Raw genomic sequence first — 18,604 nt, 5'->3', positions numbered from 1 at the left:
TGTTAGGACAAAGTGCGTGTGTGTTTTGGAAGTAACCTGTACAGAGAACTCAGGTGAGACCCGTTGTCCTTGTGATACAGGTCAAAGGGTACTTTTGTGTTTCACGAAGCGTCTGCCTCTGGAGCAACTCATTGTCTTTGAAATAGGGAGCACGCTCGGATCATTCATCAGTTACAAGGCATACCACTTGAAAGTTACACGTATAGGAGGAGGTACATTCTCTACAACACGAATTGTAGTTTTGTCTTACGTGTTGACGTAGAGTTTGTCTAACTGGGACTAGAAATGCACCTTGCTGATTGACGTCTGGATGTTCGTACCTATCGGTTGAAGCAAACCCCACTGCTGTTGTGGAGACGCTGGGCACCAATAAGGGTCCAATACATTGACGGCCTTCAGGCCAGGAAAGTCACAACATTTGCACACGAAGGACGCATTCACGCAAGCACCCGGTGCTCCGTTTTTAAGTTTTTTAAAATGAAACATCTTTGAATTGTGTTGTGTTTTGAATTGGATGATTTAATTTCTTCATTAAAAGCCTGTATCAATTTATATCTGGAAGACTTCATTGAAAAGGACATTTCGAGTGAATTTTCTCTCAACGTTAAGTAGACGGCCTTGCCGGGGGTTCGGTTCAATGCGAACACAGTGTACACACATACAGTGTATACACACAGTGTACACACACACACTGTACACACACAGTGTACACACACACAGTGTACACACACAGTGTATACACAGTGTACACGCACACAGTGACACTGACACACACAGTGTACACACAGTGACAGTGACGCACACACACAGTGACAGTGTACACACACAGTGACACAACAACCGCCATTTGCTAAGTGGCGGTGACGTCACCACGACGCTTGTGCCAAGCACAGTGACACAGTGACACACACAGCGACACACAGTGACACACACAGTGTATACACACAGTGTACACACACACAGTGTATACACACAGTGTACACACACAGTGTATACAAACAGTGTACACACAGTGTACACACACAGTGTGCACACACAGTGTATACACACAGTGTACACACACAGTGTACACACACAATGTACACACACACAGTGTACACACACAGTGTACACATACACAGTGTATACACAGTGTATACACAGTGCACACACACAGGGTATACACAGTGTACACACACAGTGTACACACGGTGTACATACAGTGTACACACACAGGGTACACACAGTGTATATACACACAGTGTACACATAGTGACACACAGGGTATACACAGTGTACACACACAGTGTATACAGTGTACACACACACAGTGTATACAGTGTACACACACACAGTGTACACACACACAGTGTACACACACAATGTACACACACAATGTACACACACTGTACACACACAGTGTACACATACGCAGTGTACACACACACAGTGTACACACACTGTACACACACACAGTGTACACATACGCAGTGTACACACACACAGTGTATACACATAGTGTACACACACACAGTGTACACACACAGTGTCTGTACACAGTGTACACACACACAATGTACACACACACAGTGTACACACACAATGTACACAATGTACACACAGAGTGTACACACACAGTGTACACACACAGTGTACACACAATTTATACACACAGTGTACACATACGCAGTGTACACACACACAGTGTATACACATAGTGTACACACACACAGCGTACACACACACAGTGTATACACATAGTGTACACACACAGTGTACACACACAGTGTACACACAATGTACACAATGTACACACACAGTGTACACACACACAGTGTACACACACACAGTGTACACACACAATTTATACACAGTGTACACATACGCAGTGTACACACACAGTGTATACACATAGTGTACACACAGCGTACACACATAGGGTACACACACAGTGTATACACACAGTGTACACACACACAGTGTACACACAGGGTATACACAGTGTACATACACACAGTGTACACACACACAGTGTATACACACACAGTGACACAGTGACACACAGTGACACACACACAGTGTATACACACACAGTGTACACGCAATGTATACAGTGTACACACACAGTGTACACACACAGTGTATACAAACAGTGTACACACATACAGTGTACACATAGACACCTGGGAGCCAGAAATCTTTCTGATGGGCCAAATACTCATTTCACTCATTAAAATGCAAATCAATTTATAACATTTTTGACATGCGTTTCTCTGGATTTTTGTTGTTATTCTGTCTCTCACTGTTCAAATAAATCTACCATTAAAATTATAGACTGATCATTTCTTTGTCAGTGGGCAAACGTACAAAATCGGCAGGGGATCAAAATAATTTTTTTATTATTTTATTGTTTCCATTCTACGTGGTGACTTTACCAAAATAACCAAGAAGATGAATCCCTGCAGTCACGAAAGCTTTAAATAGAAATTTGAATTGCAAGTGCTTTGAGTGTGTGCACGTGCCGTGTGGAAAAAAATGTACGATACGCTTGTTGGATATGATTAGGTAATATCGTAGTATCGCCATATCGCGATAACTGTCGGAGTTAAATGTTGTACAATTCTGCAAGAGCGTTCCGAACTTTGATCGCGTTGTGTGAACGTCATCATTTGGAACAAACCAACTTACCGCTTTAAATAGGGGGGGGGGGGGTCGCAGACCCGGTAATATTTTTTTTTAAATATATAAATATATACATCTACAACAGCAATACAATAACGGAGCGACCGTGACTATCACAGTAGATCATTCAGCATATATTGTTTGAGTAAATACGATTCAAATTATGTGATGGAAGTGAAAGTATAAGATTGATAGTTTGAGCGTCAACCCTTGGCTGGGAGTGGTAGCTCCCAAGTGCCAATGGCTGACGCCTCTAGCGCGGCTCCCAGGACGCTTCTAAACTGTTCGGAACATAACGACTTCCCACCCCCACCCACCCACCCCTAAACTTGCACGAACAATTCCTCTCGCCCCTTAAAACTCTGAGCAGCATTGAACTCACGCGAACTGGTAAGTGGGTGTTTTGGTTTTAAAATTTTGACCACAAAAAAAATCCGGTGTTGTGTGACCCCCGTTGCGGCGGTGACACCGCAGGCTGTGGTTGCTCCCCGCCGGGGAAGGCGTCTCCTCGGTAGGCAATCCAGGCCATTCAGGCCCTCCCTGGCGTCTCGGGCCTAGTCTGTCACAAAGAAAATAAACATTTATACATGCTTTGTGGAACTGTTTTCACAGTAAGATACACAGGCAGCAGTCGTAAGAAGAAAGGCTGAAATACAATCGTCAGTAACAAAGGCGTTATGAAAAAGGCCCATTGCCCGATTATGCACCACAGAATTTACTTTTAAGGGCAGTGTTATTGGTAAATATGTAGGGGTTTTTTTCTCTCGTGATATACCCGTCTTTGTATTTGTCCTCATGCTTTGGGTTTCGGGCTGTTCCACGCGAGTTTGAAGCCTTTGGTTAAACGAGGTAACACAACCACGGGTCAAGTTATCTTTTGATGCATCACAGCTGTCATAACCCGTACGGTTTACCCCGTATTCTTGTACAGAGACATTGAGTTTTCACGCCCATACGGGGTACAGCCGTTTCAATACGGGCAAAAAAACATGCTTTGGTAACAATATTGTCTATTTGTGTTTCTACATTGTGATGGGACTTCGTAGGACGAACGTTGATATTTATAAAGACACGTGGTGGCCGATATGGTCTGAATTGATCTGTAATAAGGTAGGGGCACTGATTGATAGTGGGTTGACAGCTACGTGGTGGTGAGTGTACTCGAAGTGAATCTCTATTTGTGTGTTTCTCCCTTGTGATGGGACTTTGTTGTTGTTTCAGGCGGCTGCGGGACTGTGCAACGTTGGTGAGCGGCATAGGAGCGGTGGGGGCAACATCCATTGTAGAGTACAATGTCACTACGCTCCCACGTCTGCGCTACCCTCCTCCACCAAGCCGCCACACGGACGAGCGTGGTGAAGTATGGTCAAATCACGACCCGGGGCGGCGTGGGGAGACCCTCGTCCGGCAATGGATTAACAAATTGGCTCTTACTGTTTATCTCCATATATATAAAAATATGCAAAGTTGTGATTGTGTGTGTTGTCTGTTCAAAATGTTTAGCCTACTTCCCGACATGCAACAAACTGGAAATTTGCCATGTGGGTACTTTCCAGACTGTACACCGTGCAAACATTATACAAATACACTTTTGTGTTTTTTGGGGGGGGAGCTCAATAATGTATAGATTTTTTGCACGGCAAGTGAGCTGTGACGTCAATTCTGTCACGTGACCCGCGCATGTGGAAGCGTCACTCATTGTAGTGTAGCGGTTAGCGTTGTCTGTGTGTGTATCTGTGTGTGTGTCTGTGTGTGTCTGTGTGTTTTTTTGTGTGTTGTGGGGAGCGATAGTGTAGCGGTTAGCGCTACGCCGCGCTGCGAACCCGGTGACCCGAGTTCGATTCCCGCTCACGGCCACCACCGGCGACGATTATTTGAACCGCTTCTGGGCCTCTCCTAGGTCGACTCAGCCTCAAACGAGTAACTGTTGTGGTGGGAACATTGCCACTGGGGAGACAAAGGCGGCCGGACGTGGTGGATCCAAGTCCCGGGCGAAGCCGGGTAGTACAGCTAGTCGTGAATACGTGAATGAATATAGACGCGCAAGTCACGTGTGACTGTATATATTCATTCCTCCATGGCTCGTTACTGACGTGTAGATGGTGTGGATATTCTTATTTTCTGTCTGCAGCTGACGCTGGTCTGATGGAGCAAAGGCAGTCAGCGCAGCTGCTCGGTACGACAAGTCAACAATGTGACCAGCGTGCATACAGCACGGATCGGACTGGAAATTTGACACAGCACCAGAGAACTCGCACAGAAGAGAAACCCTTCAAGTGCACTGTGTGTGACAAGGCATTTGCATGGTCATCAGTTCTTGAGACCCACCAGACAACACACACAGGAGAGAAACCCTTTAAGGGCAGTGTGTTTGGGAAGACATTTTCACAGTCATCTGCTCTTAAAATACACCAGAGAACACACACGGGAGAGAAACCCTTCAGGTGCAGTGTGTGTGGGAAGACATTTTCACAGTCATCTGCTCTTAAAACACACCAGAGAACACACACCGGAGAGAAACCCTTCAGGTGCAGTGTGTGTGGGAAGACATTTTCAGATTCATCTACTCTTAAAAAACACCAGAGAACACACACGGGAGAGAAACCCTTCAGGTGCAGTGTGTGTGGGAAGACATTTTCACAGTCATTTGCTCTTAAAACACACCAGAGAACACACACGGGAGAGAAACCCTTCAGGTGCAGTGTGTGTGGGAAGACATTTTCAGATTCATCTACTCTTAAAAAACACCAGAGAACACACACGGGAGAGAAACCCTTCAAGTGCACTGTGTGTGGGAAGACATTTTCACAGTCATCTACTCTTAAAAAACACCAGAGAACACACACGGGAGAGAACCCCTTCAGGTGCAGTGTGTGTGGGAAGACATTTTCAGATTCATCTACTCTTAAAAAACACCAGAGAACGCACACGGAAGAGAAACCCTTCAAGTGCACTGTGTGTGGGAAGACATTTTCACAGTCATCTACTCTTAAAACACACCAGAGAACACACACGGGAGAGAAACCCTTCAGGTGCACTCTGTGCGGGAAGTCGTTTGCACGTTCATCAACTCTTCAAGTACACCAGAGAACACAGAAGTATCAGAAGATCCACAAGGAGTGCAGTCTGAAATCAGCTTGTGAAAGTCAAAGTGCCGCAATGAGCCCATCCCTCATTAAACACGAACCGGGAGAAAATCCCAGCTTGGACACTTTTAAAGGTATCGAGGTGAAATGTGAAGAGGTGAAGGTGAAATGTGAAGAGGTGATGGTGAAGAGCGAAGAAGTGAAGGTAAAATGTGAAGATTTAACTCCAAAATGGGACCTTCACATCGTGAAGCAGGAGGAGAATTCTGACTGTGAGGCAGAGCGAGGCAACTCCCAGCAGTTTGTGGAAGTGGAGGTGTGGGTGGACTTCCTAGACAATACAAAGTCAAGTGGAGACCCGGTAGATGTGTAAGCCAGAGACGATGTCGCTCCAATAGATGCACCTTTGTCACAGGCCTTTAATGACAAGAATGTGAAGTTGGACACTCAGCTCTTAGGTTCATCCTGCAGAGTAAGAACGGCCAGTCTTTGTGGACCTGTTGGTTGGGTAGATCTCTAACCAGGAGCGAGAGACAATAAGCTCCCAAGCATTCACTATTTTATTATAATTGCATTTACACAGTGCTTGCTTTATCTCCTCGGCAACTCGGAGTTTTGTGTCTCGTCTGAAGCACTCGAAGAGCATCCCCAAGTAGCAGCTGCCCCTGTTTGGCACAAGGTGGTGGCACCGGCCTGCATGTGAACAAGAGCCTGTCAGTAGGGGGCGATGATTGATGCGTCATCTCAGTTGTGTCGTTTGTAGGCAATCTTGATTCGAAGCTTTCGTGACTGCAGGAATCCACACTCTTGAGTTCTTTCGGTAAAGTCACCACTTGGGTAGAAACATAACAGATCACGGCGTTTAGATCACAACACAAGCAATCGTCATCAGGTGGGACAACCACAGCAAGAGAAACTGCTGAAGTAGTAGGCGCCTACTCCAGCAGTTTGTTCTTATTGCTGCTGTGCTTGTCCCACCTGATGACGATTGCTTGTGTTGCCATCGAAACGCCGTGATCTATTATTTGTAGCGTGATGTTTAGAATTTGCTACATTTTGACCCAGACGCCAGCATGCAACGGCCTACTCGTTTTGAATGACGCAACAATAGTACGTTTTACATACACGGTTAAGCAGACGGTGCGTATTTGTAAAATAACTTCTTGTTAATACGATGTAACGTGATGCAGTCAATTTCGCTGCAGTAATTCAATGTTAATATGCCCGTCAATAATTTAGAATGAATACCGCGTCTGATTGTGCGCGTGCATGTAACATTTTGTCTGAGGGTCACACATTGAATAAGTGATGTTAGGACAAAGTGCGTGTGTGTGTTTGGAAGTAACCTGTACAGAGAACTCGGGTGAGACCCGTTGTTCTTGTGATACAGGTCAAAGGGTACTTTTGTGTTTCCCGAAGCGTCTGCCTCTGGAGCAACTCATTGTCTTTGAAATAGGGAGCACGCTCGGATCATTCATCAGTTACAAGGCATACCACTTGAAAGTTACACGTATAGGAGGAGTTACATTCTCTACAACACGAATTGTAGTTTTGTCTTACGTGTTGACGTAGAGTTTGTCTAACTGGGACTAGAAATCATCCTTGCTGATTCACGTTTGGATGTTCGTTACCTATCGGTTGAAGCAAACCCCACTGCTGTTGTTGAGACGCTGTGCACCAATAAGGGTTCAACAAATTGACGGCCTTCAGGCCAGGAAAGTCACAACATTTGCACACGAAGGACGCATTCACGCAAGTACCCCATGCTCCGTTTTGAAGTTTTAAAATGAAACATCTTTTAATTGTGTTGTGTTTTGACTTAGATGATTTTATTTCCTCATTAAAAGCTTGTATCAATTTACATGTGGAAGACTTCATTGAAAAGGACATTTCGTGTGAATTTTCTCTCGTCATTAAGTAGATGGCCTTGCCGGGGGTTCGGTTCAATGCGGACACAAACAGTGTACACACAGTGTACACACACAGTGTACACACACATTGTGTACACATACAGTGTACAAACACATTGTGTACACACAGTGTACACACACACAGTGTACATACACACATTGTGTACACACACACAGTGTACACACACAGTGTACATACACACATTGTGTACACACACACAGTGTACACACACAGTGTACACACACACAGTGTACTCACACACAGTGATACAGTGACACAGCGACACACAGTGACACACAGTGTATACACACAGTGTACATACACAGTGCACACACACAGTGTACACACAGTGTATACACAATAATGTCCACGTTGTTGTAGCTGAGCTCACACACCAAAGGGAGGGAGCAATGGAAAATGAATCTAAATTAACTTAAACTCCAACTCTGTGACGTCACCACCCTGCGTGAAACGCCAGGGGGAGGTGTACCTTGCGAGTGACGTCATGTCACCAAATTATTCACCCCTCCCCCGTCCACCGCGCTCTTGAACATGACGTCACCTCCGCTTGGGTCACTGCCGATATCGTTCCAGTGGCAATCCTTATTTGGGCAAAGCTACGCCCAGTGACTGGCGGCTGATTAACATGATGTATCCGGTAAAGCCGTCGCGAGTTTATTGCGACGGGTTCAGCACTCACGACATTTGGGCGCAACATTAACATAATTTATTCAACCTCTTATTTATTTATTTACGGAGCCGCTCATTGTGGGAGGAGCGTGTCTCGTACCCCGGAAGTGACGTCACGACGCCTGCTGCCGCGTGACGTCACTAGGTAACAGGAAGCTATCGCTTCCTGCACTGGAATCCGAGGTGAGAAATTCTCATTGCGATTGTGGTGGTGGTGGTTGTGGTGGTGGTTGTTGTTGTTGTTTACCAAGGTAGAGCCTCGCTCTCTCTCTCGTAGGGATGTCAGTTGAGTAGCAGCGAGCATGGGAATGGATGTCCAGGTTGGAACTTTACAGCGCGGGGCCTAGCCACGCGGGGCCTTGCCTCCTGCCCTCGCCTGATTGCGTTCACTTTAATGATCTCACTTAAGTTTAATTTGTCTTCACCCGGCTCGCCACTTTGTAACTTTGTTTTATTGTCAATATTCACGCAGTTTTTTTTGTTAGCAGGCCAAGCCCGCCTGAGCTGCTATAGCGCTCTTGTTATCAGAAGCGACCTGCCCACAACAACACAAGGTGGGGCTTTGTCAACGTGTGTGAATGTTTTGACTTAAAACTTTGGTGACTGCAGGAATTAATATTCTTGGTTCTTTCGGTAAAGTCATGTAGATAGAAAATTGAATAAAAATAACAATGAAATAAATGAATAACTTCAAATAAAGAAAAACAACTCGCGTCGTTTTGATCGCAACACAAGTGGTCTTTATTTAATGTAATTGTATTATCTGTTATTGTTATTTTCTATCTACGTAACTTTACCGAAATCAACAAGAATACGTGTGTCAATGTCTATCGGTCAAAGACGCTCAGCGGAGAGACGCGCAAACTCCAAATATACAGCAGGCGTCAGGGTCGGGATCGAACCCACGACTTCCTGTACACCAGGTGAGGTAGTTAACATCTCACCACGGAGAGAGACAGGCAAACTCCAGTTAGCCTCGAATATGTTCGTTGATCCTCAATTAATTACTTGGTGGAGCGAGGAAGTATTCATGCCAAGCAGATGAAGGTGGCCAGGCGTGATTCTAGACACGCCACCGCCTGTTTACCCAGTGACAGTGTACAGTTTGTGTTTGCAGTAACGTCTATTAACTCTGTTGAACACGGAGGTTATAGCGTAACAATAGTTTACTTTTGTTTTCCTCTGGAACTCTTTATATGAATGGAAACAGGAAGTTAACACAGCACACACATGCAACTGAAGTCGGAACTGTTCATCCCAGCATTTAAGGACATCTGAGCCTGGATTCACACCTCTAAGTTGCGATTGAACATTAATTTATGAATTTCTGCATAACACAAATAGTATTGTTTTCAACACCCTTTGCTATGTCAGCTGAATTTAGCTCTCATAAATATTCCTTTTGTAGCCAGACAGCCGAAATTGTGTGCTCGGAGTTTTGGGTTAACATTCATCTTGAAGATACGAGGGCTTCCAGGCATGTGTGTAACCATTTGCCCTCTCATTGTGTGCCATAACAGCCCTGTGATGAATTTGGGACACTTTTTTACTACATCCTGAATATATGAATAAGTATAGACGTGTAAGTCACATGTGACTATATATGCATTCCTCTGTGCATCGATACTGACGTGTAGATGGTGTGGATATTATTTTTTTCTGTCTGCAGCTGACGCTGGTCTGATGGAGCAAAGGCAGTCGGCACAGCTCGGTACGACAAGTCAACAATGCGACCAGCGTGCATACAGCACGGATCGGACTGGAAATTTGACACGGCACCAGAGAACTCGCACAGGAGAGAAACCCTTCAAATGCAGTGTGTGTGGGAAGGCTTTTGCATGGCCATCTGCTCTTAAAATACACCAGAGAACACACACGGGAGAGAAACCTTTCAAGTGCAGTGTGTGTGTGAAGGCATTTTCACAGTCATCTGCTCTTGTAGAACACCAGAGAACTCACACGGGAGAGAAACCCTTCAAGTGCAGTGTGTGTGTGAAGGCATTTTCACAGTCATCTGCTCTTGTAACACACCAGAGAACACACACAGGAGAGAAACCCTTCAAGTGCAGTGTGTGTGGGAAGGCATTTACACGGTCATCTGCTCTTGTAGATCACCAGAGAACACACACGGGAGAGAAACCCTTCAAGTGCAGTGTGTGTGGGAAGGCATTTGCGCAGTCATCTGCTCTTGTAGCACACCAGAGAACACACACGGGAGAGAAACCCTTCAAGTGTACTCTGTGTGGGAAGGCGTTTACACTTTCATCTACTCTTGTAATACACCAGAGAACACACACGGGAGAGAAACCCTTCAGGTGCACTCCGTGCGGGAAGGCGTTTGCACAGCAATCACATCTTATAGAACACCGGAAAACACAGAAGCATCAGAAGATCCACAAGGAGTGGAGTCTGAAATCAGCTTGTGAAAGTCAAAGTGCCAAAATAAGCCCATCCCTCTTGAAACAAGAACCGGAAGAAAATCCCAGCTTGGACACTTTTAAAGGTATCGAGGTGAAATATGAAGAGGTGATGGTGAAGAGGGAAGAAGTGATGGTGAAGAGGGAAGAAGTGATGGTGAAGAGGGAAGAGGTGATGGTGAAGAGTGAAGAAGTGAAGGTGAAATGTGAAGATGAAGATGAAACTCCAAAATGGGACCTTCACATCGATGGAGGCAACGTGAAGCAGGAGGACAATTCTGACTGTGAGGCAGAGCGAGGCAACTCCCAGCAGTTTGTGGAAGTGGAGGTGTGGGTGGACTTCCTAGACAATACAAAGTCAAGTGGAGACCCGGTAGATGTGTAAGCCAGAGACAATGTCGCTACAATAGATGCACCTTTGTCACAGGCCTTTAATGACAAGAATGTGAAGTTGAACACTCAGCTCCTAGGTTCATCCTGCAGAGTAAGAGCAGCCAGTCTTTGTGGACCTGTGGGTTGGGTCAATCTCTCACCAGGAACGAGAGACAATAAGCCCCCAAGCATTCACTATTTTATCATAATAATTGCATTTACACGGTGCTTGCTTAACCGCCTCAGCAACTCGGAGTTTTGTACCTCGTCTGAAGCACTCGAAGAGCATCCCCAAGTAGCAGCTGCCCCTGTGTGGCACAAGGTGGTGGCCCTGCACCGGCCTGCATGTGGACAAGAGCCTGTCAGTAGGGGGGGATGATTGATGCGTCATCTCAGTTGTGTAGTTTGTAGGTAATCTTGATTCAAAACTTTCGTGACTGCAGGAATCCACACTCTTGAGTTCTTTCAGTGAAGTCACCACGTGGGTAGAAACAACAGATCACGGCGTTTAGATCACAACACAAGCAATCGTCATCAGGTGGGACAACCACAGCAAGAGAAACTGCTGAAGTAGTAGGCGCCTACTCCAGCAGTTTCTTATTGCTGCTGTGCTTGTCCCACCTGATGACGATTGCTTGTGTTGCCATCGAAGTGCCGTGATCTATTATTTGTAGCGTAATGTTTAGAATTTGCTACATTTTGACCCAGACGCCAGCATGCAACGGCCTACTCGTTTTGAATGACGCAACAATAGTACGGTGTACATACACTGTTAAGCAGACGGTGCGTATTTTTAAAATAGCTTCTTGTTAATACGATGTAACGTGATGCAGTCAATTTCGCTGCAGTAATTCAATGTTGTTAATATGCCCGTCAATTATTTAGAATGAATACTTGTCTGATTGTGCGCGTGCATGTCACATTTTGTCTGAGGGTCAAACATTGAATAAGTGATGTTAGGACAACGTGTGTGTGCGTTTGAAAGTAACCTGTACATAGAACTCGGGTGAGACCCGTTGTTCTTGTGATGCAGGTCAAAGGGTAGTTTTGTGTTTCACGAAGCGTCTGCCTCTGGAACAACTCATTGTCTTTGAAATAGGGAGCACGCTTGGATCATTCATCAGTTACAAGGCATACCACTTGAAAGTTACACGTATAGGAGGAGGTACATTCTCTACAACACGAATTGTAGTTTTGTCTTACGTGTTGACGTAGATTTTGTCTAACTGGGACTGGAAGTGCTCCTTGCTGATTGACGTCTGGATGTTCGTACCTATCGGTTGAAGCACACCCCACTGCTGTTGAGATGCTGGGCACCAATAAGGGTCCAACACATTGACGGCCTTCAGGCCAGGAAAGTCACAACATTTGTACACGAAGGACGCATTCACGCAAGTACCCCATGCTCCGTTTTGAAGTTTTAAAATGAAACATCTTTGAATCGTGTTGTGTTTTGATTTACATTATTTCTTCATTAAAAGGTCATTTTACATCTGGAAGACTTCGTTGAAAAGGACATTTCGTGTGAATTTTCTCTCGTCGTTAAGTAGACGGCCTTGCCGGGGGTTCGGTTCGATGCGGACTTTCACCTGGTAGGGGATTGCGGGATCGAGATAAGGCAACACGGAGCTGCTGGCCGTCTGCAGATCGATTCCAACGTAATCGAACGTCTGTCCCTGCGCGTCCGTCGTTCGCATGCAGGGGGCGGGTGTAGGTTTACACCGCCCCCTGCAGGAATACGACAGAAAGTGCAGCGTTAATCACGGATAAAGTTGTGCACTTATTTTTTAAATGTTATTCTTTTATAAGGTGATGTTGATATCGAAAACTGAAACATAGCTGGCATGCCATGAATAGGAAATTAACTCTGCTTATTCGAATCAATGTATTCATATATGTTGAACTGTTTTCAAGCAGATTTTGCGTCTCTAACGGCGACTACAGGGACCACGTGATTGTTTAAAAAAGTCTGATTATAACTATAATTGCCTACAATTCGTCATGTGTAGCTTCTTTAGACTATAATTTATTCACTACCCAAATTGTATTTACTTGAAAACATAGAGCTGATATTTATTCTTGGTTCTTTCGGTAAAGTCATGTAGAAGGGAAACAAAATAACAAAAATATAAAACAATTAAATTCTCACGACGTTTCGACTGCAACACAAGCAATCATCAGGTGTCACACACAGGCACACACACAGACTCAGGCACACACAGAGATACAGGCACAGTGTGTACACACACACAGTGTACACACACACAGTGTACACACACAGTGTACACACACACAATGTAGACACAGTGTATACACACAGTGTACACACACAGAGTACACACACACAGTGTATACACACAGTGTGTATACACATAGTGTACACACACTCAGTGTATACACATAGTGTACACACAGAAACAGTGTGTACACACAGAAACAGTGTGTACACACAGTAATGTCCACGTTGTAGTTGCTGAGCTCACGCACGCAAGGGGTCTCTGTTCAAGAGATGGAGCAATGGAAAATGAATCTAAATCAACTTAAACTCCATTCCCGCTCTGTGACGTCACCACTCAGCATGACCTCATCGCTGTGAAACGCCAGGGGGAGGTGTGCCTCGCTAGTGACGTCATGTCACCAAGGTATTCACCCCACCCCCGTCCACCGCGCCCTTGAGCGTGACGTCACCTCTGGTTGGTTACTGCCGATATCTGTTCTGGTACAATCCTTATTTGGGCAAAGCTACGCCCAGTGACTGGTGGCTCATTAACATGTTTTCGTGAAAGCCGTCGCGAGTTTATTGGGACGGGTTCAGCAGCCACGCCCCCATCTCTCGACATATGGCCCGGGCTCATTAACATAATTTATTCAGTTACGGAGCCGCTCGTGGGAGAGGAGTGTCTTGTACCCCGGACGTGACGTCATGTCACCTGCAGCTGCCGCGTGACGTCACGAAGTAACAGGAAGCGATCGCTTCGCTCTTGCACTGAAATCCGAGTTGAGAAATTATTATCGTGTTGGTGGTGGTGGTTGTGGTGGTGGTAGTTGTTGTTTACCAAGGTAGAGCCTCTCTCTCTCGTAGGGATGTCAGTTGAGTAGCAGCGAGCATGGGAATCGATGTCCAGGTTGGAACTTTACAACGCGGGGCCTAGCCACGCGGGGCCTTGCCTCCTGCCCTCGCCTGATTGCATTCACTTTAATTATCTCGCTTAAATTTAATTTGTCTTCACCCGGCTCGCCACTTTGTAACTTTGTTTTATTGTAAATATTCACGCAGTTTTCATTTTCTTTTGTTAGCAGGCCAAGCCCGCTTGAGCTGCTATACCGCTCTTGTTATCAGAAGCGACCTGCCCACAACAACACAAGGTGAGGCTTTGTCAACGTGTGTGAATTTTTGACTTAAAACTTTGGTGACTGCAGGAATTAATATTCTTGGTTCTTTCGGTAAAGTCACGTAGATAGAAAATAAAATTAAAATAACAGATAATATCTTTTTTACAATGAAGCAAAACACCCCACAACGTTTCTATGGCAACATTAATGTTGAAGATGCGAGGGCTTACAGGAATATTTATGACATTTGCCCTCTCATTGCGTGCCATGACAGTGCTGTTTGCACAGTCACACATAGTCACTGTAAGATGTTTTTCTTGGTCGTGTTTTTGTTTTGTTGCTTGTTGTGGTTGCACCCGATTCAAGAGCCGAATGGCTCACGGGACTATAACCAAAATAAATCAAACTGAAAATCAAAAAACTGAAACCGCGTGATGAATTTGGGAAAGTTTTTCACTGCATCTCCAAATATATATAAAAGGCAAAGTTGTGATTGTGTGTGTTGTCTGTTCAAAATGTTTAGCGTACTTCCCGACATGCAACAAACTGGAAATTTGCCATGTGGGTACTTTCCAGACTGTACACCGTGCAAACATTATACAAATACACTTTTGTGTTGTTTTAGCGGGGGGGGAGCTCAATAATGTATAGATTTTTTGCACGGCAAGTGAGCTGTGACGTCAAATCTGTCACGTGACCCGCGCACGTGGAAGCGTCACGCATTGTAGTGTAGCGGTTAGCGTTGTCTGTGTGTCTGTGTGTGTCTGTGTGTGTGTCTGTGTGTGTGTGTGTATCTGTGTGTGTCTGTGTGTGTGTCTGTGTGTGTGTGGAAGCGTAACGCATTATCGTGTAGCGGTTAGCGCTACGCTACGCTACGAACCCGGCGACCCGAGTTCGATTCTCGCTCACGGCCACCACCGGCGACAGTTATTTCAACCGCTTCTGGGTCTCCCGTAGGTCGACTCAGCCTAAAACGAGTAACTGCTGTGGTATGAACATCGCCACTGGGGAGACAAAGGCGGCCGAACGTGGTGGATCCAAGTCCCGGTCGAAGCCGGGTAGTACAGCTAGTCATGAATACATGAATGAATATAGACGTGTAAGTCACGTGTGACTGTATATATTCATTCCTCCATGGCTCGATACTGACGTGTCGATGGTGTGGATATTCTTATTTTCTGTCTGCAGCTCACGCTGGTCTGATGGAGCAAATGCACTCAGCACAGCAAGCCGGGACGACAAGTCAACAATGCGACCAGCCTGCATACAGCACTGATTGGACTGGAAATTTGACACAGCACCAGGGAACTCGCACAGGAGAGAAACCCTTCAAGTGCACTGTGTGTGACAAGGCATTTTCAGATTCATCGACTCTTAAAAACACCAGAGAACACACATGGGAGAGAAACCCTTCAAGTGCACTGTGTGTGGGAAGGCATTTTCACAGTCATCTGCTCTTAAAATTCACCAGAGAACACACACGGGAGAGAAACCCTTCAAGTGCAGTGTGTGTGGGAAGACATTTTCAGATTCATCTGCTTTTAAAACACACCAGAGAACACACACGGGAGAGAAACCTTTCAAGTGCAGTGTGTGTGGGAAGGCATTTTCAGATTCATCTACTCTTAAAAAACACCAGAGAACACACACGGGAGAGAAACCCTTCAAGTGCAGTGTGTGTGGGAAGGCATTTTCAGATTCATTTGCTCTTAAAACACACCAGAGAACACACACGGGAGAGAAACCCTTCAAGTGCAGTGTGTGTGGGAAGGCATTTTCAGATTCATCTCATCTTCAAAGACACCAGAGAACACACACGGGAGAGAAACCCTTCAAGTGCAGTGTGTGTGGGAAGGCATTTTCAGATTCATTTGCTCTTAAACACACCAGAGAACACACACGGGAGAGAAACCCTTCAAGTGCAGTGTGTGTGGGAAGGCATTTTCAGATTCATCGACTCTTAAAAAACACCAGAGAACACACACGGGAGAGAAACCCTTCAAGTGCACTGTGTGTGGGAAGGCATTTTCACAGTCATCTGCTCTTAAAATTCATCAGAGAACACACACGGGAGAGAAACCCTTCAAGTGCAGTGTGTGTGGGAAGACATTTTCAGATTCATCTGCTTTTAAAACACACCAGAGAACACACACGGGAGAGAAACCTTTCAAGTGCAGTGTGTGTGGGAAGGCATTTTCAGATTCATCTACTCTTAAAAAACACCAGAGAACACACACGGGAGAGAAACCCTTCAAGTGCAGTGTGTGTGGGAAGGCATTTTCAGATTCATTTGCTCTTAAAACACACCAGAGAACACACACGGGAGAGAAACCCTTCAAGTGCAGTGTGTGTGGGAAGGCATTTTCAGATTCATCTCATCTTCAAAGACACCAGAGAACACACACGGGAGAGAAACCCTTCAAGTGCAGTGTGTGTGGGAAGGCATTTTCAGATTCATTTGCTCTTAAACACACCAGAGAACACACACAGGAGAGAAACCCTTCAAGTGCAGTGTGTGTGGGAAGGCATTTTCAGATTCATCTCATCTTCAAAGACACCAGAGAACACACACGGGAGAGAAACCCTTCAGGTGCAGTGTGTGTCCGAAGACATTTTCAGGTTCATTTGCTCTTAAAACACACCAGAAAACACACGGGAGAGAAACCCTTCAAATGCAGTGTGTGTGGGAAGACATTTTCAGATTCATCTACTCTTAAAACACACCAGAGAACACACACGGGAGAGAAACCCTTCAGGTGCAGTGTGTGTGGGAAGACATTTTCATGGTCATCTGCTCTTAAAACACACCAGAGAACACACACGGGAGAGAAACCCTTCTTGTGCAGTGTGTGTGGGAAGACATTTTCTGATTCATCTGCTCTTAAAAAACACCAGAGAACACACACGGGAGAGAAACCCTTCAGGTGCAGTGTGTGTGGGAAGACATTTTCAGATTCATCTACTCTTAAAAAACACCAGAGAACACACACGGGAGAGAAACCCTTCAAGTGCAGTGTGTATGGGAAGGCATTTTCAGATTCATCTAATAAAACACCAGAGAACACACGGGAGAGAAACCCTTCAAGTGCAGTGTTTGTGGGAAGACATTTTCACGGTCATCTGCTCTTAAAAAACACCAGACAACACACACGGGAGAGAAACCCTTCAAGTGCAGTGTGTGTGGGAAGACATTTTCACAGTCATCCGCTCTTAAAACACACCAGAAAACACACACGGGAGAGACACCCTTCAAGTGCAGTGTGTGTGGGAAGGCATTTTCACAGTCATCTGGTCTTAAATCACACCAGAGAACATACACGGGAGAGAACCCCTTCAAGTGCAGTGTTTGTAGGAAGGCATTTTCACATTCATCTGCTCTTAAAAAACACCAGAGTACACACGGGAGAGAAACCCTTCAAGTGCAGTGTGTGCGGGAAGGCATTTGCACATTCATCAAATCTTCAAGTACACCAGAGAACACACAGGAGAGAAACCCTTGAGGTACACTCTGTGTGGGATGATGTTTGCACAGTCATCACACCAGAGAACACGGAAGCATCAGAGGATCTGCAAGGAGTGGAATCTGAAATCAGCTTGTGAAAGTCAAAGTGCCACAATAAGCCCATCGCTCATGAAACAAGAACCGGACAAAAATCCCAGCTTGGACACTCTTAAAGGTATCGAGGTGAAATATGAAGAGGTGATGGTGAAGAGGGAAGAAGTGAAGGTGAAATGTGAAGATGAAGATTAAATTCCAAAATGGGACCTTCACATCAATGGAGGCAACGTGAAGCAGGAGGAGAATTCTGACTGTGAGGCAGAGCGAGGCAACTCCCAGCAGTTTGTGGAAGTGGAGGTGTGGATGGACTTCCTCCGAGACAATCCAAAGTCAAGTGGAGACCCGGTAGATGTGTAAGCCAGAGACGATGTCGCTACAATAGATGCACCTTTGTCACAGGCCTTTAATGACAAGAATGTGAAGTTGAACACTTTGTGGGCCTGTGGGTTGGGTAGATCTCTAACCAGGAGCAAGAGCCAATAAGCTCCCAAGCATTCACTATGTTATCATAATTGATTTTACACGGTGCTTGCTTAATCGCCTCAGCAACTCGGAGTTTTGTGTCGTACCTCTTC

The 18,604-nt window shown here is 45.4% G+C and overlaps 2 protein-coding genes across 2 annotated transcripts; both read left to right on the top strand.

Annotated features, from left to right (window-relative positions):
- Positions 1 to 4,806: 4,806 nt before the first annotated feature.
- Positions 4,807 to 6,636, top strand: LOC142908570 (uncharacterized). Its single transcript, XM_076059329.1, has one exon. The coding sequence runs from the start codon at positions 4,807 to 4,809 to the stop codon at positions 6,118 to 6,120; it is 1,314 nt and encodes a 437-aa protein (XP_075915444.1). The 3' UTR covers positions 6,121 to 6,636.
- A 1,671-nt stretch (positions 6,637 to 8,307) lies between these two features.
- Positions 8,308 to 18,332, top strand: LOC142908569 (uncharacterized). The gene is made up of 2 exons (XM_076059328.1): positions 8,308 to 8,316; positions 16,361 to 18,332. Exons 1-2 carry the CDS (start codon positions 8,308 to 8,310, stop codon positions 18,068 to 18,070), a joined length of 1,719 nt encoding a protein of 572 aa, XP_075915443.1. The 3' UTR covers positions 18,071 to 18,332.
- Positions 18,333 to 18,604: the final 272 nt, after the last annotated feature.

Source organism: Petromyzon marinus, unplaced genomic scaffold (assembly GCF_048934315.1).
Source record: "Petromyzon marinus isolate PM22_M1 ecotype Great Lakes invasive population unplaced genomic scaffold, UKy_Petmar_22M1.pri1.0 PM_G_Scaffold_1, whole genome shotgun sequence".
Lineage (NCBI taxonomy): Eukaryota > Metazoa > Chordata > Hyperoartia > Petromyzontiformes > Petromyzontidae > Petromyzon > Petromyzon marinus.
This window is presented reverse-complemented; position numbering and strand designations above follow the sequence as displayed.

Bases quoted from the DNA above. Each gene is read 5' to 3' on its own strand.
- LOC142908570 (XM_076059329.1), top strand. From the start codon at position 4,807: ATGGAGCAAAGGCAGTCAGCGCAGCTGCTCGGTACGACAAGTCAACAA.